Source organism: Pelodiscus sinensis, chromosome 20 (assembly GCF_052426305.1).
Source record: "Pelodiscus sinensis isolate ZL-2025 chromosome 20, ASM5242630v1, whole genome shotgun sequence".
Lineage (NCBI taxonomy): Eukaryota > Metazoa > Chordata > Testudines > Trionychidae > Pelodiscus > Pelodiscus sinensis.
This window is the reverse complement of record NC_143071.1, coordinates 1,490,395-1,511,098: the sequence shown is the minus strand read 5'-3', so window position 1 is coordinate 1,511,098 and position 20,704 is coordinate 1,490,395. Positions and strand designations below refer to the sequence as shown.

At 60.3% G+C, this 20,704-nt stretch overlaps 2 protein-coding genes across 5 annotated transcripts in view; one reads left to right on the top strand and one right to left on the bottom strand.

The window, feature by feature from the left end:
- Positions 1 to 8,239, top strand: part of DNAH17 (dynein axonemal heavy chain 17) — an 88,733-nt gene extending 80,494 nt beyond the window's left edge. For 3 of the 4 annotated variants that reach the window (XM_089771948.1, XM_075904149.2, XM_089771947.1), the window contains 9 exons: positions 106 to 233; positions 602 to 829; positions 1,691 to 1,882; positions 2,355 to 2,534; positions 2,788 to 2,970; positions 3,901 to 4,083; positions 4,584 to 4,727; positions 5,787 to 6,012; positions 7,864 to 8,239. In XM_089771948.1, the coding sequence (XP_089628074.1) occupies positions 106 to 233; positions 602 to 829; positions 1,691 to 1,882; positions 2,355 to 2,534; positions 2,788 to 2,970; positions 3,901 to 4,083; positions 4,584 to 4,727; positions 5,787 to 6,012; positions 7,864 to 8,111 (1,712 nt within the window). In that variant the 3' untranslated portion in view covers positions 8,112 to 8,239. The remainder of the gene's footprint in view (positions 1 to 105; positions 234 to 601; positions 830 to 1,690; positions 1,883 to 2,354; positions 2,535 to 2,787; positions 2,971 to 3,900; positions 4,084 to 4,583; positions 4,728 to 5,786; positions 6,013 to 7,863) is intronic. The other variant, XM_075904152.2, reaches the window with a different exon arrangement.
- Positions 7,436 to 20,704, bottom strand: part of PGS1 (phosphatidylglycerophosphate synthase 1) — a 31,825-nt gene continuing 18,556 nt past the window's right edge. The window contains exons 7-10 of the mRNA XM_075904163.2: positions 18,170 to 18,685; positions 13,844 to 13,992; positions 9,995 to 10,135; positions 7,436 to 8,045 (exon numbers count right to left, since the gene is read on the bottom strand). Coding sequence (XP_075760278.2) covers positions 10,016 to 10,135; positions 13,844 to 13,992; positions 18,170 to 18,685 — 785 coding nt within the window. The 3' untranslated portion in view covers positions 7,436 to 8,045; positions 9,995 to 10,015. The remainder of the gene's footprint in view (positions 8,046 to 9,994; positions 10,136 to 13,843; positions 13,993 to 18,169; positions 18,686 to 20,704) is intronic.

Sequence of the window (20,704 nt, the reverse complement as noted above, 5' to 3'; positions counted from 1 at the left end):
CGGCCCGGGGCCTGGCGCTGCTGGACGCGGCTGCGGTAAAGAGCCGGCGCTGCCCGGCAGTCCAGCATCAGAGCGGTGACGTGCGTGCTGCTGGGTTTTCCCCAGGCCAGAAGCTGGGCTTCACCATAGACAACGGGAAAATCCACAACGTGTCTCTAGGGCAAGGGCAGGAAATCGTGGCCGAAAACGCTCTGGATGTGGCTGCTGTGCAAGGCCACTGGGTCATCCTACAGGTATGGGCGCTGCCCCCGGCTACAGCAGCGGGCTCCACCCGGGCCCTTCTCTCGACCACACTCACCGCCCGACCCCAAGGGGAAAGCTGCGGAGCCCCACCCTCCTTTGGCCCGGGGCCCCAGCCGTTCCCAGGAGCAGCGAGCTGGGGTGCTTGCGGGCGTGAAAGCCCGTCACTGGGGCAGGCTAGCGGGGTCCGGGAGCCCTGCTCTGCACTCACCAGCTCATGGGGCTACGTCCTGAGGACGGGCTGGGCCCCCCCGGCCTCGGAGGGCAGCTTCCTCGGCGGTGTCGAGTCCCAGCAGGCGGCGGGGCCCCCAGCGGCAGCGTCTGCCCCTCCCCGGGGCTCAGCGTCCGGCGTCTGCCGCAGAACATCCACCTCGTGGCCAAGTGGCTGGGCACGCTGGACAAGAAGGTGGAGCGTTACAGCGCCGGCAGCCACGAGGACTACAGGGTGTACATGAGCGCCGAGCCCGCCCCCTCGCCGGACAGTCACATCATTCCTCAGGGACTCTTGGAAAACGCCATCAAAATTACCAACGAGCCCCCGACGGGCATGCACGCCAACCTGCACAAGGCCCTGGACCTCTTCACCCAGGTACGCGGGAGCCAGCGGCCGGACGCGGGAGGGGGGCAGCCGGGCCGGGCCGAGCCTCCCCCTCCCCTCCCGTGCGCATCAGGTCACCACTAACACCCTCTGCTCCCCTCCCCCCAGGTCACAACTCCCTTAGTGACCCTGCACCCCAATCCCCTGCCCCAGGTCAGGGCCCCCTCTTCCCCCACGCCCCCTCCTGCACCCCAGTCCCCTGCCCTGAGCTCCCTTCTGCACCCAGCCTCCATCCCAGACCCTGCTCCCCCTCCATAGTGGCCCCTGACCACTCACCAAAATCTTGGAGGCTCCCCCCCCGTTTTGCACTGTACGATACAGTATAAGCCAGGTCCGGGCTAGAGCGCGGAGGGACAACGAGGAAGGAAACAGGGCGGATCCGCCACCCAGCACCGTTGGGCCTGGACGCTGAGTTGCAGAGCACCCAGGGGTGGCTGAGCACCGCTCCAGAGACACTGACCATCCGGCTCTGCAGGCCTCAGGCCCATGGGTGCTGCCCGGGGCCGGCGGCTGGAGCCGTAATTCCTGCTGCTGGGACTCTGGGGTATTTTAACCCCCGGGGCAGGGGCAGGTTAGTGAGCCTGGAGATCATTTCTCACTGGATTAGCACCGGCCCGAGGCCATTAGGCACATTCAGGCCTGGCCCGGCCTCCCCTCTCGCCCGGGAATGGGCAGGCAGCGAGCGTGGGGCAGGCAGCCTGGGGGTTCCTGGGACGCTGGGTAAGCTGAGGCACCTGCGGTAAGGAAGGCCCAGCTCCCGCTCGCGAGGCTAGTGGGGAGAAGCCGGGCCTGCCCGGCCGCCCACGGGCGAGGTCTCCTCTTGCTCGCGAGCGCGCCTTCCCCCCCCCGCAGGACACCCTGGAGATGTGCACCAAGGAAATCGAGTTCAAGTGCATCCTGTTCGCGCTCTGCTACTTCCACGCGGTGGTGGCGGAAAGGCGGAAGTTCGGGGCGCAGGGCTGGAATCGGTCCTACCCGTTCAACAACGGAGACCTGACCATCTCCATCAACGTGCTCTACAATTACCTGGAGGCCAACGTCAAGGTGGGACTGAGCTGCGGCAGCAGCTGCTAGACTCCTTGCTGGGGGAGGGGGAGCACTGGGAGCGCCAGGCGCTGCGCTGCGGGGGGCTCCACAGGTTTGGGGGAGGGCCTCTGCCCTCGCCCCGCTGGCTGTAGCTCCCGGCGCGGAACCTTTGCAGCCAGCCTGCGACTCCCCGCGGGAGGCTGTGCGGCAGCCTGGCTCCCGCGCGTCTCGGGGGTCCCTGTGAAAGGTGGCACAGCCTTCCCCCGCCACCACGCCAGGGGAGCCCTGCTGCTGCAAACTGCGCCCCATTCAGCTGGGCTGAATGGGAGCACGGGGGGAAATAAGGCTCCCCCGCCCCTCAGGGGCTGTCTTCCTGCTGGGCGAACCTGGCCCCCGGCACTCAGAGCTGGCCCTGGCCCGGGGGCACAGCGCTGCTAGCCGGACAGGTGAGGCCGCAGCGTCCCCTGGGATCACTGAGCCGCTCCTCCAGGTGCCCTGGGACGATCTGCGCTACCTCTTTGGAGAGATTATGTACGGGGGACACATCACAGACGACTGGGACCGCAGGCTGTGCAGAACCTACCTGGGCGAGTACATCCGGGTGGAGATGCTGGAGGGAGAAATGACGCTGGCTCCAGGCTTTTTAGTGCCACCCAGCCTGGATTACAAGGTGAGGATGGTTTCCCCATGGCGGGGGATGGGCTGCACCGTGCCAGAAGCCAGGCAAGACGGAGACTCTGAGGCGCGTCAGTGGGAACGGGCGAGTGACGCCGGGCGGGGCAGGACAAGGCAGGCAGCTCAGAGCTGGGTGGCCTCGCCCCAGGCTGCAATGCAGGAGACGCCTGCCCCCGGCCGGAGGAGCTCGGGGAGCCCTGTCGAGGCTCTGGGGCGTCACTCGCTGCTTGGTATCTGCCCTGCTGTAGGGTTACCACGAATACATCGATGAGAACCTCCCGCCGGAGAGCCCCTACCTCTACGGGCTCCACCCCAACGCCGAGATCGGCTTCCTCACGGTCACGTCCGAAAAGCTTTTCCGGACCGTTCTGGAGATGCAGCCCAAGGAGTCTGACGCGGGAGGAGGGACGGGGGTGTCCCGCGAGGAAAAGGTAGGGGGGGCTCGTCCTTCGGCGCTAGCCAGGAACCCAGCTGCCAAGGCCGAAGGAACAAGCCCACCAGCAGCTCCCTACTGCCGTAGCCTCGGCCCCCACCGGTGACGGCCCTCCGGCACGGGGCTCACAAGCCGCACCCGGGGGTGGGCGCGCGACCTGAGGCGGCGGCGTTCCGCTCAGCTGCGTGCGGATCGGGGGGGGGGGACTGTTCTCTGCTTCTGGGGGCGAGCAGCAAAGGGCTTACGCTAGCCAAGGCCACACAGGCTGGGCCGCCGGAAACGGTCCCTGGCACTGGCTCCGCCCGGGAGTAACTTGCCCAGGCGCTTGTGGCTTCTCCCTCCCTGGCGCCGCTGGAGAGCAGCTTGGACAGACCCTGGCTGGGATAATCCTTAGTCCTGCCTGGGCCACCTCTCGAGGATCCCAGCAGGTGCCGCCCCGTACCACTCGTGCGGGGGGGCTCAGCTCAGCACATTGAGGCGGGCCGCGGAGAGGTACGGACGGGCCGATTATGAGCAGGTGACGTTTGCAACCATCAAAACCAACCACATGCTGCTGCTAAGACACTGATCCCCCCGCCCCTGCCCCAGCTTGAGGCTGCAGCGCACTTCTGTGGTGGCCTCTGCTCACCAGCTGCCAAGGACCAGGTGGGGTTCTCCAGCCATGCCGGGCACATGGCCAGAGTGCCAAGTGCCAGCCCGGCCCCAGGGGAGCTGAGAGGTGCAGCGTGCAGGGTGGACTGTGTCACTCCCGCTGCATCGCTGATGGCCCGGAGCTGGTTCGGAGCCCAGCCTGCGCAGGGCACGTCCACGCCTGCTCCCTGGCCCTCAGCAGGCCTAGTCCGGGCTAGTCTGTGTCTGTTCGATGGGTGCCAGAACCCCCGTGGCATGCGTGGCCATCTCTGCCCTGCGGCGCCGTTACGTGTTACAGGTCAAGCAAGCCCTCGATGAGATCCTTGACAAGCTGCCGGAGCCCTTCAACATGCTGGAGATCATAGCCAAAGCCGCGGAGAAGACGCCGTACGTGGTGGTGGCCTTCCAGGAGTGCGAAAGAATGAACATCTTGACCAATGAAATCAGGCGCTCGCTGAAGGAGCTGAACTTGGGGCTGAAGGTGCGTGACACCGGCGCGGCCACGCGGGGACGGTCAGGCACGCCCGCCGTTAAAAGGAAGCCGGTGGAACTACGCGTCCGTTCCGGTTCGATACCGAGGGGAAGGGAGCGGCTCTGCCTCCGGCGCCCGCCCTACGCCCAGGGGGTCGGCAGGCAGACGCTGCTCCTGCCTCCCTCTGGAAGGGCGAACCCACGGCAGCGAGGAGGCCAGAAATAGCGGGGCAGTTGCTTCTGCCAGGACCGCGTCTTGCTGCCCTAAGGCCCCGTCGCAGCCGACTGCCAGGCTGCACCACTGCCCTGCAGAGGCCTCTGGGGGAGGCCAGCAATAGAACTCACCTGCACTTGCTGTAAAGCGGCAGGCGTGAGGGTGGGGCCGAAGGGAAGGTGCCGTGTCAGAGGGAGCGCGGCCTAGTGGTGTAAGGCGCGCCGGGCGCCATCTTGGCGAGAGCGGTGCTGGCAAAGGGGCTCGGACGCCATTGCCCCCGGTTGGCTCCTTCCCAGGGGGAGCTGACGATCACCACAGACATGGAGGACTTGTCCAACGCTCTCTTCTACGACAACGTGCCCGAGTCCTGGACGAACCGGGCCTACCCCTCCTTGCTCGGCTTGGGAGCCTGGTACGCCGACCTGCTGCTTCGCGTGCGGGTGAGTCCGTGCTGCAGCCCCCGCGGCTCAGGGACGCCCCACTCACCCGCCCTGGACCACACAGTGCTGGCAGGCCAGGGCTGGGCATGCACAGGCGCCTGGGAGCTCAAACGCTTCCCCAAAGCCCAGCCCCCCAGCTGCTGAGGTTGCCATGGCTCCATCTCCAGTGTGGAGGGCTGAGCCTGAGGCTCCCAGGAGGCGACAAGCCCCCTTGTCTCACAGCGGGCCTGGCACTCGGGGCTGCCAAAGAGCAGGGAAGCTGACGCGTGGCTCTTTCCTCCTACGTGCCGGCGGGGGTGCTCTCCCGTGGCACAAACAGCCACGCCAGGCAAGGGAGAGCACCCGAATTCTCAGTCCAGGGGCTCGGATTCCAGCTTCCATGCCAGTCGCTTACTGGAACTGCAAAGTGCAAACCCCAAAGGTAGCTCACAAGAGCTGCACGTTGCACCAACAAAGCTTGCACTTACACGGAACCAGCGTGAACTTTGTGGGTGCAAAGCACAACCTCCCTTGAGATTTGCACGGGTGCAGCACCAGCAATGAAAACAGCCTTAATCCAGAGATGGGTGCCCTACACCCTGCAGCATCATGGACCCAAGAGGGACTCTGCAGGGAGCGGGTGCGTACTACGGCGTCTTTCTGCCTCGGGCAGCCCCTCAAAGCCTCCTCCACCGAAGGCTGTGGCCTACGTGGAAGAGGGCCTGGGACTGCCTCGCACCACCGGTTCACGAGCTGCAGAGATAGCAATGCCAGGCGCAGCCCCGATCTCCCTGGTGCTGTGCAGGCTGAGGCCAGGCCGTGCAAACTGAGCTGGCCTCTGAGCCGTGGCAGACGCCCCAGAGCTGACCCCCAGGCCAAGCACACCTGGGGAATCGGGCGCACGTGTAAGTTAGGCCCAGGTGCTGAGAGCCGAGCGACAGCGCTGCTCGTTTCTTGGGGGGGGGGGCTCATGCTGAAAGTCACTTTGCTTGGCTACTGAGCCCCCCCCCAGCAGAACTTAGTGTGGGGCAGGTCTGTGCACAGCCCAGAGCCCTGAACTGCTGCTGCTTTGCTTCTCAGGAACTCGAGGCCTGGACAACTGACTTTGCACTGCCCACAACCGTGTGGCTGGCCGGCTTCTTCAACCCCCAGTCCTTCCTCACCGCCATCATGCAGTCCATGGCCAGGAAGAACGAGTGGCCGCTCGACAAGATGTGTCTTTCCGTGGAAGTGACCAAGAAAAACCGGGAGGATATGACGGCGCCCCCCCGGGAAGGCTCCTACGTGCACGGGCTGTTCATGGAAGGTACAGGGCCCCTCCCTGCCCATGCCAGAGCCGGGCTCACTCCCGCACAGCCAGGGAGCCACAGGCTCCGCCAGCTGGGCTGCCGGCTTGGCAACAACGCTTGCATCTCAAATCGGTTTGAACGCGACCCTCCCCCCACGCTGGCTGGTCCTACCGTGAGCCAGGCCTGGCCTGCGGCCGCATTCGACCAAGCTGCAGCATGCAGCCGTCTCCCCAGGCCCAGGCTGCTCTCTCCTCGCACCTGCAGCTGGGAGGATCCCACGCCACCTGCAGGCTGCAGTTCAGCCCTGCTTCCTCCTCCGGCGCCCCCGAACGCCACGCTTGTCCGCCCCAGGCATGTGCCGGGAAACTGGCCAGGCTGTCCGTCCTGCAGCTGGCAGACTGCCAGCATTGCGCAGGTCCTTGCTCTGGAGTGGGACTGGGTGCCTTAGGGACAGGGGACACCCCCAGCCCTCCCCCTCACTGCAGCAGGGGGAGGAGCACATGTCCCCTGCCTGGGGGACAGAAAGTACAGAGTAGCTAGCTGCCCCTTTCCCTGCCCCCTGCCGGCCCAGTGGGGGGTAGCTGCCCCTTTCCCTGCCAGCCCAGTGGGGGGTAGCTGTCTCAGTCCCCATCTCTGGCCCTGGCTGCCCCCTGGGGCCATCCTGCAGTATCACGCTCCTGCCAGCCCCTCCCTTTGTTTGATGAGAAAATCAAATTCCAGGCGCATCCCGTTGCCCTGGCCTGGCTTTGAGTTCTGTTCAGAGGACACTGCCTAGCAATGCGGTGGTCCTAGCTCTTCCCGGGGAGGAGGAGATTGAGATTAGACGAAGGTTTCTAACCATTAGAGGAGTGAGGTTCTGGAACGGCCTTCCAAGGGAAGCAGTGGGGGCAAAAGATCTATCTGGTTTCAAGATTAAACTAGATGGGTTTATGAAGGGGATGGTTTGATGAGATAACAGGATCTTGGTAACTAATTGGCCATTCATTATCAGTGGGAATAGGCCAGCGGAGGGATGCTAGGAGTTACTAGAGAACTTTCTGGGGGTCTGGCTGGTGAGTCTTGCCCACATGCTCAGGGTTTAGCTGGTCGCCATATTTGGGGTCGGGAAGGAATTTTCCTCCAGGGTAGATTGGCAGAGGCCCTGGAGGTTTTTCGCCTTCCTCTGTAGCATGGGGCACAGATCACAGCTGGAGGATTCGCTGCATCTTGGGGTCTTCAAAGTATTTGAAGGCTTCAATATCTGAGACATAGGTGAGAGGATTATTCTGGGAGGGGTGGGTGAGATTCTGTGGCCTGCACTGTGCAGGGGGTCAGACTAGATGATCAGAATGGTCCCTTCTGACCTTGAAGTCTATGAGGAGCTCCTGACAGACACTCCCAGCTGGACAGATGCACATTTCTGAACTATCAAGTGCAAATGACAGACTAGAGCAGCCAGGCGCCAACTGGGCAGCAGCCACCTTTATTGTGCAGTGTCAGACACGGGGCAGCAGAGGGCAGCACTCATCCCCACGACCGGCGGCCGTTCCCTGCTCCCCCAGCAAAACGTTTCTTCCAAGCTGCAGCGAGGCCGCAGCGACTAGAGTTCTCTCTGCCAGCCTTGGGGCTCGCCAGCAGAGGCAGGAGGCCATGGCAGGGTCAAGCTCAGGGCCGTGCCCAACAGACTCCATAGGCCCCTTTCGATTTACCCCCCCCACCCGGTGCAAGGGGAATAAGGGCAGCACTGACCCCACTGCTTAGAGTCTCTCTGTAGGCGCAGGATCAGTCACTCTGAAAAGGCAACTGGGCACCGGGGAACCAAGGCCAGGCTACTGCAGCGCCCTTTGGTCCTCCGGCTGCCCCCTCACTGACTGGCCGTCACACTGCAGGCGCTCGCTGGGACGTTCCTAGTGGGGTTATCACGGATGCGCGGCTGAAGGAGTTGACGCCCTCGATGCCAGTCATCTTCATCAGAGCCATCCCCGTGGACCGCATGGACACCAAGAACGTGTACGAGTGCCCCGTCTACAAGACACGCATGCGAGGCCCCACCTACGTCTGGACCTTCAACCTGAAGACAAAAGAGAAGCCGGCTAAGTGGATCCTTGCGGCTGTAGCTTTGCTCCTGCAGGTGTAAAGTCTTCCTGCCTCCGCAAAGCAAGCGGCGCCCAGCTCGCCGCTAATCCCACCAGTCAACTCCCCCCCAGCTCTTTGTCTGCACCCCCTAGATTGTACAGTGACAATAAATGATACACTTGAACGACCGCTAGTGCTTGGGAGTGACCCCCTGGCCTGCGGAGGGCTGCAGGGCCGCCGGCGGGCGCGTACTCCGCAGGGCAGCCCATGGAAAGCACTAGCAAGGGCCAGCTTAGCTTCCTTGTTCTCTTCCATGCCAAGCGAAGTTTGCATGGGCCAGCTGGGGTCCCCACAGCCACAGGCTGGAGTGCCAGTCCCTGCCCTAGAGAACTGCCAACGGCGCAGAGACTGGAGGAGAGGCCAGGTAACCGGCCTCAGGGCTACGCTGCACCTCCCAGCAGCAGCATGGGCACAGGGCACCCCACTCAACCCTTCAGCCCCCGTGCGCAGGCTGCATAAAGCACACTGGCTGGGCTCCGCTTACCCCCGGTCTCCCACTGGGTGGGAAGCCAGCGGCCTCCTGTTTCTAAGATGTGACACCTGGCACGGTGCTCCCCGGGGGTGGGGGGCAGTTGTGTCCCACAAGGCCACACACACCCAGCCCTGCAAAAGAGTCACTGAGACGGGACTGGTGAGAAATGGGGCTCTCCAGGGCACTTGGGGGCAAGGGGCTGTGTTCTCAGGCCTGCCACCAGTGGCTGGGGCCTCTCTCTGCGGCTGCTGTCTGGGGACAAGGGATGTAAAATCCCGTCTCACATACTGTTTGGGGGGGGTCACTCCTGCCCGGCCAGAGCAGCCCCTGTCCGCAGTGGACCCCACAGAGCTGGAGCAGCCCTCTATCCATGGCAGGCAGGGAGCTGCTCCAGCCCCCACCGGTTAACTGGTTAACATTCACGTCCCTAGCAGGGACCATGAAAGCTAACTCCCCTCCTCCCTCCCCACCCCGAGGTGAGCCACTGTGGCCGACGCCGGAGCAAGCGCTCAGGGAGCAGCTGTTTGGAGAATAAAGGGTTTTAGTCCCTCATGCCACTCCCATCACCTCCAGCCAGGGAACCTCTGCTCAGCGCCGGCAGCCGGGGCCAGGCACCACTGCACCGAGCAGTTTGCTATTGCACGTCTGCTAGCAGCTGCCCAAGACAGAAGGGGAAACCCCCAGGGCGGTGCCGTCGTCTCTGCCGAGGGCCAAGAGAGAGCAGTGAAGGGAAGTTCTGGCTACAGGGCTGGGATGCTTGTGGGCCAGGCCTGACGGGGCAATCGGAGGCCTCGGGGGGCTGCTCTTTCCTCGCTGGATATGACGCAGTTGGGAGCCAGTTGCCCGGCTGTGGCAGGGGCAGGCACAGAGCCACTGCAAGCAACTGGGCTCTCCAGGGCTGAGGGGAGGTGAAGGACAAACGCGCCCTTGCTCCAGCCTGCACTGGCCTCCCCATCCCGCCGAGGGGACTAGCCGGAAGGCAGCACCCGGCCTTCTGGCCAACATTTGGTGCTGCCTTCCGGCTAGTCCCCTCGGCGGGATGGGATTAACCTCACAGAGCAGGAGCCAGCGGTTACGCCGACCTCTCCCCCTCTTTACGCCCAACTCAGGCAGGGGAGCTAAGAGCAGCTGGCATCGCCCACTGGCCGCCCTGCCCAGGCTGCGTCCCCACGACTAGCGAGACATTTCCCAAGCAAAAGTCTTACCAATGCCACGGGCAACCTGGATTCCTCCCTCCCCCTTCCCTAAAGGTGCCCAGATTACTGCCAGGGAAAGCTACAGGCCTCGGGACGGACTGCCTGCTCCGAGCCGCCCCTCTCACAAAGGGCAGGGCTGCATTCAGAAGCGCCATCAACTCAGCAGCACGTCCTGCCGCGTTAGTTCTTCCTGGAGCAAAGCAGCTTCCCACTCACCCGAGGAGGATCCTTCTCCTTTCAAAAGAAGTTCTTAATCAGAGGTGTTACCAGCTTCACCCACAGCTTCACGCAGCGGCTGGGCTGCTCAAACGTACAGGACGACACCACGGCTGCCCGCCGATAAAGCTGTTCCTGCTCCTACAAGGCAAAGTCCCAAAAGTCAGTCTGACCGTCTTCTCCCAGCCTCGCCAGGTTGGGCACATCTACAGCCTCAGCTTCTGCCTGGCCAGAGGGGCACGTCGCCAAGGACCCAGCCCGGCCCGCCACGTGACACGAACTGGAGGCAAGTTGCCCAACCGCTGAGTGACGAGCGCCCCAGGGCACTGGGCCTGCTTATTCTGGAGAAACGTGCTCAGAACCCAAACATGACCTCGCCAAAGGGCCCAGGGCGGGGGCTTTGAGGGACTGAGCCTTACAGCTATCCTGGATTACTTAACTGAACTACAGTTACAGGAACAACACTGCGGGTCAAAGCCCTGGCTGGAATTGCCTGGAAAGGAAACCGGACTTAAATCTCAAGAGACTGGTTTGCAGAACTCGTCCGAGATGCAGCTCCAGTGCTGTGTTTTCAAATGAATATGTAGTCATGATTTCAATTAGATTACCAGAAATGCTCAAGTGCCTTTAAAGTATAAACAATACAACTGGAAGAGGAAGTGAACCCTCCGTTACAATAGCATCTCACATAGCACATGAAAAGCAGTGGTTTGATCAAAGGCAGAAGTGGCCCTTTCTGTAAAACTAGCAAGGGTTCTGGTTTTACGTGACATGCAAAACAAGAAACAGAAAGCCTGCTATTGCTACATGTAGCAAAGCACCTCAGAGTCTACCCCAGTTACACAAATCTTGCCCTGTGTTTATTTCCTATCATTCGGGGCTCCTTTCCTGATGTGTCACAACACAAAGATCTGAATGCAAAAGATTCCGACAGCAAAGCGTCTGTTTTAGGGAGGAAGCGTGTTGCAAAGCCCATGCAGCCCTCTGTTTGAGGCAGCGGGTCAGCCTTTTAATACAGCTGGGCAGTTACTTGCACTGCGGTTCAGCTTGTAACAAAACTCTTGACTTTGGCTCACTAAGGGCAGCAGCCAGAAAGCCATCCCGCACCTTCGTTCCTTTTTGCAGTGGAGGTTGGACGCCAGCACAGGCTAACCCTGGCCCCAGGTGAGCTGGTCTGAAAAGTGGCTGCTGCGTATGTTCAGCAGCAATGCGGCAAAGCACAGAAGTGCGGGTGCCGGCCCTTGCTGTCACTCACAGCACAGGTGCAGCAGTGTTACTGAAATGCATCACCGACTGCCTAAAGCCCAGAGCAAAACGCCCCATTGCACGAGAGCACACCGGGCGCCTCTCAAACCACCACCCATAGGGCTGACGGAACGGAACGGCTGGGTCGTCAGCCCAGCCCCCGGCCTCCTGCCACCTGAGGGTCAGTCGTCTGGAGACTGAACGTTTTTCAGACACTGGCATCACCAGCCGCTGTGCCTTAGCACAGAGAATATTTCCTAATCTCTTATCTGGCAAACCAGCAGCAACGTGGTAAAAGTCCCAAATGAAACGAGAATGAGGCCGGCTGCTCCCCCCCCCCCATTGCAGGGGTGTCCGAAGAGGAAGTGATCCCATGCTGTGCGGAGAGTACAGAAGGCAGCTCAAGACTGGCCCAGCCTCGTGGGAAAGGGAGGGGTGCCAGGCGTGCGTGCGCACGCCTCCCCCACCCCGGAATCAGCAACATACTATTATGCAGCCCAGAGCCTGTGCTTTCTCTCTTAGCCTTACCTACAGACAGGACCCTAAATCATACTGCATGTGTCACATGGTACCTCTCTCCCATGCCCCATTCACACTGGCCAGGAGTGTCACAAGGAAGAACAGTACAGCCAGGTCCGAACACTGGGTTTTCAAGTGACACGTGGGAATTGGCAAATCTCAGCTCTCATTTACACAAGTATGTTTCTACCCTCTTGGTTACGAAGAGAAACGTGAAGGTTAAAGGCTCAGTGAAGAGATTTTACACACAGGTTAGGTTCCCAGGGGATTAGCGACGCTGGAGGGACCAGACCCTCAGCTGCTCCTGGCTCTGGAAATGAAGCTGTGACCGACTCCACAGAACAGCACAGGGCCTTGGACTCTAGTCCAGCTACGCCAACCAGCGACCAGCGGAGGGAGGCAGCGAGAAGTTCTGCTAGGTCTCATCTCAGCATGGGCCAGATCCCAGGTCACTTCCATGCCCTAGCGCTTGGCCAAACTGCTCTGCTAGCTCAGCACAGGCTTTGGTCTCCGCTTTACACAATCCCTTCGGAACACAAATATTTTCACTGATTTTTCTCATTACCGAGGAAAACAAACAGGGGCCAGTTACAGTGAAACATTCATGTGACTCTTCCAGTAAGACACAGAGAACTTTGTTGAATTAGATACAAGGCTGACTCAGAGGGCCAAATTCAGCTCTGGGGGAAGAGAGGCAATTCCCACTGAATAAAACTCAGTTTCCATAGAAGCAGTATGTGGCTTGCAAAGGTCCAGACTGAACCGTGTGCCCTGCTGCAGCATGCTTCATGGCTGAACCCTCCGGCACAGGCATTCCCGTGGCGCCAGTTCCCCAACTAGAGCGGAAAGCAGACAGGTGCCCAACAACCCGCGCTGCCCACCCCTTCCAGCCGCTCTAACACACGCAGCACCACTCCCTTTGAACCACGGAGAAACAGCCCATGGTCGAGGTTCAAAACAGGGCCACCCTTCTTCCTGAGGGCAGAGATTCTTACTGGAAAGGGGATGCTGAGTGCATATCCGCTTCCCTTCTCCCCCAGCCATCCTCTGCCAAAGGAAGCCGTCGGAAAGCAGCAGGAGGGGTCAGAGAAATATTATATGGGGTAAGAGACACTGTTGGTCGCAAGTGGATGAATTAAGATCCAAAGCACTTTCCAGGTGAGAGGTTAGCGACTCAGGGACCTGACCTCCATGTCCCCACGCCGGCATGCGCACGCCATGGAGGCCAGGCCCGACTCCGCAGCATGTGAGAATAAGCAGCTTGCCTCAGAGTTCGGTTCGTCTCCAGGGCCCAAACCGTTCTCATCACTGGAGAGGCCCCTGGGACATTTCTGCTCTCACGAATGCCTCGAGTTCCCAGAAGTGGGCGTGGGCGGCCAAGGACCTCATCCCCAGAAAGATACATTGGCATTGGAAAGAGCTCAGAAAAGGGCAACAGAAGCGCTGAGGGGTTTGGAACGGGTCCCATCTGAAGAAAGATTAAAGAGACTAGGACTTTTCAACTTGGAAAAGGGGAGACTGGGGGGGATAGGATAGAGGGCGATAAAATCATAACTGGTGTGGGAAAAGTGAATAAGGAAAAGATACAAGAATATAAGAACTAGGGGTCGCCAAATGAAATTAACAGGCAGCAGGTTTAAAACAAACCAAAGGAAGTTTTTCTTCACTCAGCGCCCAGTCAACCTGTGGAACTCCTCGCCAGATGATGTGGTGAAGACCAGAACTTTAACAGGGTTCAAAAAAGAGCAAGATGGATTCATGGAGGTTAGGTCCAGCAATGGCTGTTAGCCAGGATGGGTAGGAATGGTGTCCCTAGCCTGTCAGAAGCTGGGAATGGCTGGCAGGGAGGGATCACCTGATTCCCTGTTCTGTTCCCTCCCTCTGGGGCCACCTGGCATTGGCCCGTCGGCCAACAGTTCTGGTCTGACCCAGTCTGGCTGTTCCTATGTTCTAAGGGCTCCCAGCTGACAGCTCCTCGTGCGCTCCGGTGCTCGGGAAAGCTGACGTCATCGTTGAAGGTTTTTAAGGCAATCGTCTCATCAGCACCCTCCCGCCCCAGGAAACCTCCTCACCTTTGCCACTAACCTGATGGAGCTGCTGCTGCAGGTCACGATTCTCTGTCACTATTGCAACCTGAGCTTCAAGGTCCCGATGAACCGACCTGTACCCAAAATTAGGAGAGCCAATCAGAGTCAGGCAGGGCAGACTGCTTCCTGCCAGGTACAGCCAGAGGCCTGCAGGAAAAGGGGGGGAAGGAAATATGGCAGACAAAGGAAGTGACCATAGGAGCCTCCAACAATTGCTCTTAATGGTTTTTGTTTCTTTGAAACACTTTATCCAAGAGACAGGAGCTGCGAGTGCCATGGCACAAAGCAAGCTGTCAGGAAACAGACGCTTCCTTCTGGACAGCCAGCATGCCTGGGCGCGCTTTGGGGGACAACGCGGTTTTGGCACCCTAGGGTGGATCCCAGCGACTTTCCCAAGGGAAAGGGTCATTTTTAAAGCCTAATACACTGTACACAGCAGCTCTAAAAGTGAAGACTCCAAATACAACCCTAAACAGCTGGTGCCCAGTACCGCCAAGGCCCCGCCGGATACACCCAGGAGTGGGTCTGCAGCATTCTCTTCAGTGACCGGAGAAAGAGGCCTTGAGCTCCGGCCCAGGCCCAGCAATCCCAACTCAGTTTCCATCCCCCGCCCTCCGCACCACAGACACATTCTGGAAACACCACGGCTGTTCCTCCCTGGGCGAAGCCAAAGGCCCCCGCTGACGGCAGTGGGACTACGGGCCATACTGGTCCTCAGCCCGCAAGATTTTCTCCTTGTGCCCGGTGGGAGCAAGCCACGCAGGCAGCTTGGGAGTGCACTGCCCTGCCCCGCCCCCCGCCTGGCTCCCAGTGGGCATGGCTAAGGACCCAGCAGATCACAGAGCGCCTCTCCCTGGCCGCGGGCGCACAAACTGCTAACGGGACCGGCGCATGCGCGCAGACACCCCGCCCCTCCCCCGTTTCTCCGCCAGGCAAGAACACCCCTCCCCCCCCGCCGCAGGGGCACAAGCCCGTCCCCCCGGACTAACAGCCCGTCAGCTCTGCAGGCGATGGCCCTGGCCGGCCCTGGCCAATGGACTCCTCCCAACGAATGATCATGCCACTGGTCCCGTGAGCGCCCAGCTGCTCCTCTCCAGCCCCACCCGATCCAGTCTCCCGGGGCTCCTCGCTCTCCATGCTTCCCACTCACTCCTAAAGCCGCAGGGGCCCTGCCAGGCAGGGTCGGTATTAGGCTGGCGTCATGCAGCCCGGGTGGGTGCAGTGGCCGAGAGGTTCTCGTGCGCGTCAGTGTTTGGAAGAGGGAGGTGGCAGAAGGCAGCTACTGGGAGAGGCAAAGCGGTGACGGAAGGAGGCTAGGCAGGCCGCTGGCTGGACAAAAGCTGGTGTGCAGGGCCCAGCAGGGCACATGCAAGCCCTGGGCGTGACCCCGACATGCATCTTCCCAGCCCACAAGTCACCAAGAAGAGCAGAGAAGATACAGCGCAAAAACCACCTTGTCCCTGAATAGCTGAAGGTTTCCTAACTCAGACCAAAAGCACTTCCAAGAATGCCTTGAGTAAGAGGCTGCCGATTCACCGCCTGTTCCTGTAACACTCCCCTCCCCCCGGCACCACACAGCCAGCCGCCACCCCCGGCCACTTTCAGTTACACCTTCCAGTTCAAGAATGGCACATGCCCAGACCACAGCCGGGGGAGAGGCTGCTCCCAGGCCTCCGGACACACCCTCAACCCCCAGAGAAACAGGAGCTGTGCCGAGATCCAGCACTTCCCACAAGCCTTGGGATGCAGTAGAGCCGATTCCAGAGAGGCCCAGGCGGGTAACCGCGGATTCGGGCGCTAGAGCTGATGGTAGGCGCCTCCTGCCGCGCTGGTGTAGTGACTAAGGGGAGAGAACAGTCACCTCCCTCCTCTCCGTAGCCCAGAGAGGGAACTCGGAGCCGTGGCTTTGTGAGGCGCCAGGAGGAGTTTGCTCACACAATGACTCAATTTCCAGGAGGGGAAAGGCAGTTTCCCAATCCTCAATGGTGGCAATAAATCACCTTCACCTGGGTCCCAAAGGACACCCTCCAGCACCTGATCACCTGATGCTGGCTAGGAAGGGCCCTTCGCCTGCAGCCCGGGGCTACCAACCAGCCCAGCATGGGAGCAGCGGGGGCAGGAGACAGGCCTCAGACACCTCAGTGCAAACCTGCCGTTTCCACCCGCACTGGCCCACACCGGGGGGGGCCTGCATAGACAGCGGGCGCTACACGGGGCGCAGACGGGCCAGGCCCTAGAAGAGATGAAAGGGGCCTGCCTCGGAGGGCTGGCAGGACAGGAAGGAAGATGCGCTGCTGCAAAGCAGGAGAACTGGGGCTGATTTCACACCCTGTTCCAAGACCTGATTATTTCACAGAGGCTCCCCACGCCACGTCCCTCCTTCCCGCCCTTCACCAGCCTACGCATCCCCAGGCAGCTGGGCGAACGAGTCACGTGACTCACACCAGCCAGAATGCGAACCATCCCAGAACCAGGGACTTGGGTGGCCCCTCCAGCACACAGAAGGGAAAACAAGATCCAAGTGGCTCCATCTTCCCCGGTACTGATCTCTTCCTGGCTCAGCCTATCCCTGCCGGGGAATCCCATCCCACTCACCACTGTTCAGCAGCACGCCCACGTCATTCCTGGCACAAACCACAAACCCAGGCAAGCGGCTCCGGTTCCTCTGGCCAGGTGCATGTGCTCTGGGCTGCTCAGTGGGCATTTGCCGGTACTGGCACTACAAGCCGCGTGAGCCGTGGCATCGGTACTGCACTCTGCAGCCGATCTCCACTGATGCTCACGCCACTGGTAGCACAGACGTGGAAAAACATGTGAGTGAAGAGAAAGCCTGAGTCAGCAGCTTCCCCTCCCACCACTCTGAGCCCTCTTCCCAGCAGCCTGGCAGGAACCAGGGTTAATAGTGGCAGACGATCATTAGCAGCCAGCCTCTTCAGACAGGCAGGCATCCTCCAAACCTGCAGACCACGGCCTTTGGGACATGCTGCTGCCGGCTGCAGGGACACAATGAGCAGGCCTCAGCAGAGTGCAAAGCTGGCGATGGAACCAGTAACACCCGGCTAGATCTTGCATGCAATGACTGGAGTTGTCTGGGGGGGGGGGTTCCTCCCCTTGGGAGGGCTGGGGAACGCAGGGACTGGGGCTGAAGTCACCAGCAGAGCTGAGTGGAACCAAGGAACTGAAGAGCAGGGACAGCGAAGTGACTGCGGCATAAACTCCGGGCCTGTATTCCCACGGGCCCGATGGGATCATACGCCCCTACCGCCCAGGATGTGCGCGGAGAAGCTGTGACTATACGTGAGCAGGCTAGAAACCCAGAGACAGAAGCCGTTTGTAAAGGGGAGAGCTCAGCTCCACACACATTCCCTACCCACTCCACCAGGGTAGCCGCTAATGAACTGCAAATGACTGACAAGTCCCTGTCTAGCAGGCAAGTGTGGGTCTCAGTTCTGGCAGGAGAAAAATGAAGGCGCTGAAGTGGGGAATTTCTGCCTCCATCTGTGCAGCGCGGGACCAGTGGGACTTGGACTTACGGGGCTACCAAGCACTGCTCAGAAAGGCTCTGTGGCCCCACGGTTTGAGTCCTAGCGGGGTGCTGTGCAGGCAGCCTCTCGCACACGCCTTGTGACCCATCGCATGCGCATCTTCCCACTCATCTCTACAGCCCGCCACGCTGGGCCCGAGCGCTGAACTCTCCTCCGTGCCCCCAGCGAGCTGGTCAGGACCCCGTTCCCATAGCCCGGAAGCCCAGCGCATTGGAATCACTGCTGGCTCACTCTGCCTCCTGCTTCCACTGAAGATCCTACCAGCTTCCTGCCCTCCAATCCCTTTCACACCTTCCAGCAGGACTGATTGCGTCACTTCCTGTTCTGCAAATGGGCTAGATCAATGTAACGGGAAACTGAGAAACTATGAATCAGAACTGCTATCCCGGTCATGAGTGGAACCAGATGCCTCCTCCTCCCCCCACCAATCGGAGTCTGAACCACTCCCTCCCCCGCCCCCACAGGACAAAGAAAGGGGAGCCATTTTCTAACCTGCGCACCGCATGCCTACGAAGAGGCCAGTCCCAGGGAGCAGGGAGCTCAGTCCATCCTTGGCCTCTACTCCAAGTGCCAATAACAACTGCTCCTAGTCACTGCCGACTGGGACTGGACGAGAACCCAAACCCTAGAGACAAACCACCAGTTCCATCCTCAGCCCAGAGCCATCCCAGCTGGCCAGGTCTAGGGTGCTGGGACAGGGACAAGCCCGGCCCAGCCCCTGCTCTGTATCTGCACTAACCTTCAATCTCTCTGCACAAGGCCGCCTAGGCCCGTCTCACCTTTGGCGTGGAAAGTCCACCCGCTCCTGGAGTATTCCTGCAGTCGGACCCTGCCTTGCTGGCCACGGCGGCACACCTTGCTGTAGAACTGACGCTCAATGTGAACATAGGCAGCAGGAATGGCACCTGCCACCCCTTTGGCTCCAAAGAAGCCGTTCACCTCTGGGGAGGCCAGCAGAATGCGATACTCCGCCCTGGCGCCCAGCACAAGGTCCATGTAGGCTTGCGTGAGGTTGAAGTAGCCAGTGGTGAGGTATATTCTGGCGCCGCCTTCTGCTTCTCTCAGCAGCGTCTCTGTGACCAGCTCATCGATTTGAATCCCAAAGGGTTTCATTTGAATTAGCGGATAAATCCAGGTGTCTGGTTTGGGTGGTGGGTCTTGCTGGGGCAACCGCGGATCTCCTTCCGCCTCCCCTCCGTGGCCAGTCTGGGCATGGAGTTCTTGTCGAGCCTTGGCAGAGCCGATCACTTCCATGACTCTCCTGTTTGCCGCTTCACAATATGCCCTTTTGTCTCCTGCGGAAGAGCACGCAATGACTAGCAGCCGGCACAGAGCAGGGATACTCTGAGCTGCCACAGGCTCTCTCCTGTCTCCTGCTGCTCTTTGCCCCACACGACAGTAAATCTAGGGATGTGAACTAGTCTATTAGCCCATAAGCAAAGGCTTCTCAGGCAGTCGACACACCAGTCGACCGGTCGCTTCCCCCACCCGCTGCCTCGATCAGAAAGAGGCAGCAAGCGGGGGAGAAAGCAGGGGGTGCTTCAAAGCGGCAGCACCACGTAGAGCCTGGGCCAGACCCTGGGTTCCATGCGGCGCTGCCGCTTTGAAATACCACGTGCCGCCTGGGCCAGCAGAGGACTCCCTCGCTCACCCCAGGCTCCATGCAGCGCTGCCGCTTTGAAATACCACGTGCTGCCTGGGCCAGCGGAGGACTCCCTCGCTCACCCCAGGCTCCATGCAGCATGGCCACTTTGAAAAACCATATGCTGCCTGGGCCAGCGGAGGACTCCCTCGCTCACCTCAGGCTCCATGCGGCGCTGCCGCTTTGAAATACCACGTGCTGCCTGGGCCAGCGGAGGACTCCCTCGCTCACCCCAGGCTCCATGCAGCGCTGCCACTTTGAAAAACCACGTGCCGCCTGGGCCAGCAGAGGACTCCCTCGCTCACCCCAGGCTCCATGCGGCACTGCCACTTTGAAATACCACGTGCTGCCTGGGCCAGCAGAGGACTCCCTCGCTCACCCCAGGCTCTATGCGGCGCTGCCACTTTGCAATACCACGTGCTGCCTGGGCCAGCGGCGGACTCCCTCGCTCACCCCAGGCTCTATGCAGCGCTGCCACTTTGCAATGCCACAGGGAGCACAGGGGCAGCTGGGGACTGCTTGAGTCCCCCACTTACCCTATGCTTCCTGCAGCGCTTTTGCCTTTGAAGTGTAGCAACAGGCCTGGGCGCCCTTATCGACTAATTTACAGTTGATACAAATTGCATCAACTATTCGATTAGCCAATTAATCTACATTTGATCTCCCTAACTAAAACATGGTGTGATTTCATTATTAACCAATCAGGATGCTTTTACCATGATATTAACTGTAGTCGATAAAATAATAATATTTAGTCAGTCATTTTGCTGTGAATAATTAAAAAGCCACGTTTCTCCTGCCATGTAGGAGTGCATAGCACTGCGGCCAATCAAACAGTGGCTCTTTGGGTAATGTCCAGAAGCCAAACTGGCTAACCCCTGAATTGTGAGCGTGGCCCATGTGGAGCTATGTCGTAGACACACTGCGCACAGGCAGGGCGCATGGAAGCAACCCAAAGTAGGCATGGGAGCGCATACGCGTGCAAACAGTCGACCAATAAGCCTGGACTTATCGCTTACTGTTCGTGCTTACTCGCAGGCTCCCACCCCGCTCCTGGGAGCTGGCTGCCACCCTGTGCTGTGGCCTCTACATCAGAGGCAGCAGCACATGACAGGAGGCGGGAGCCAGTTTAAAAGCTGGCGAATGGCAAATGTGGGCAGGAACTAAGAGCCGCTGGTTTACTTTTGTAGACACATTCTCTATCAATGGCAAGGGGCAGACGCTCGCCCCACAGGACAGTACTCAACTGACACCGACTTATCCTGCTTATGTCCTTGCTAGGGATGTGCATGGATAACCGGTTAACCCTTAATGGGCGATGCTTCACAGGCACCATTAACTGGTACCCAGGAGCAGCCCCTGCCCGCGGCCAGAAGGCTGCTCCACCCTTGTGGGGATTGAGAGCTGGCCCCTCCCCGTGGGGAGGGGAGTCAGGAGCTGAAGCTGGCCCCTTCCCATGGTCTGGGCTGCCGGTTCCTGCTACCAGCCCCTGTACTCCCGCAGAGGATCCTGTTTAACTGAGTAACTGGGATTTTACACCCCTAGTTCTCACGCTGCACCCCTCCGGGTGGTATCTGAGTGCCTAGAAAGTGCTGTTTGCCCAAAAGTGCAGCGCGGGGCCCTGTTTGGGCAGACAGACACACTACACCCCCCACAATGTCACTGCAGAGCA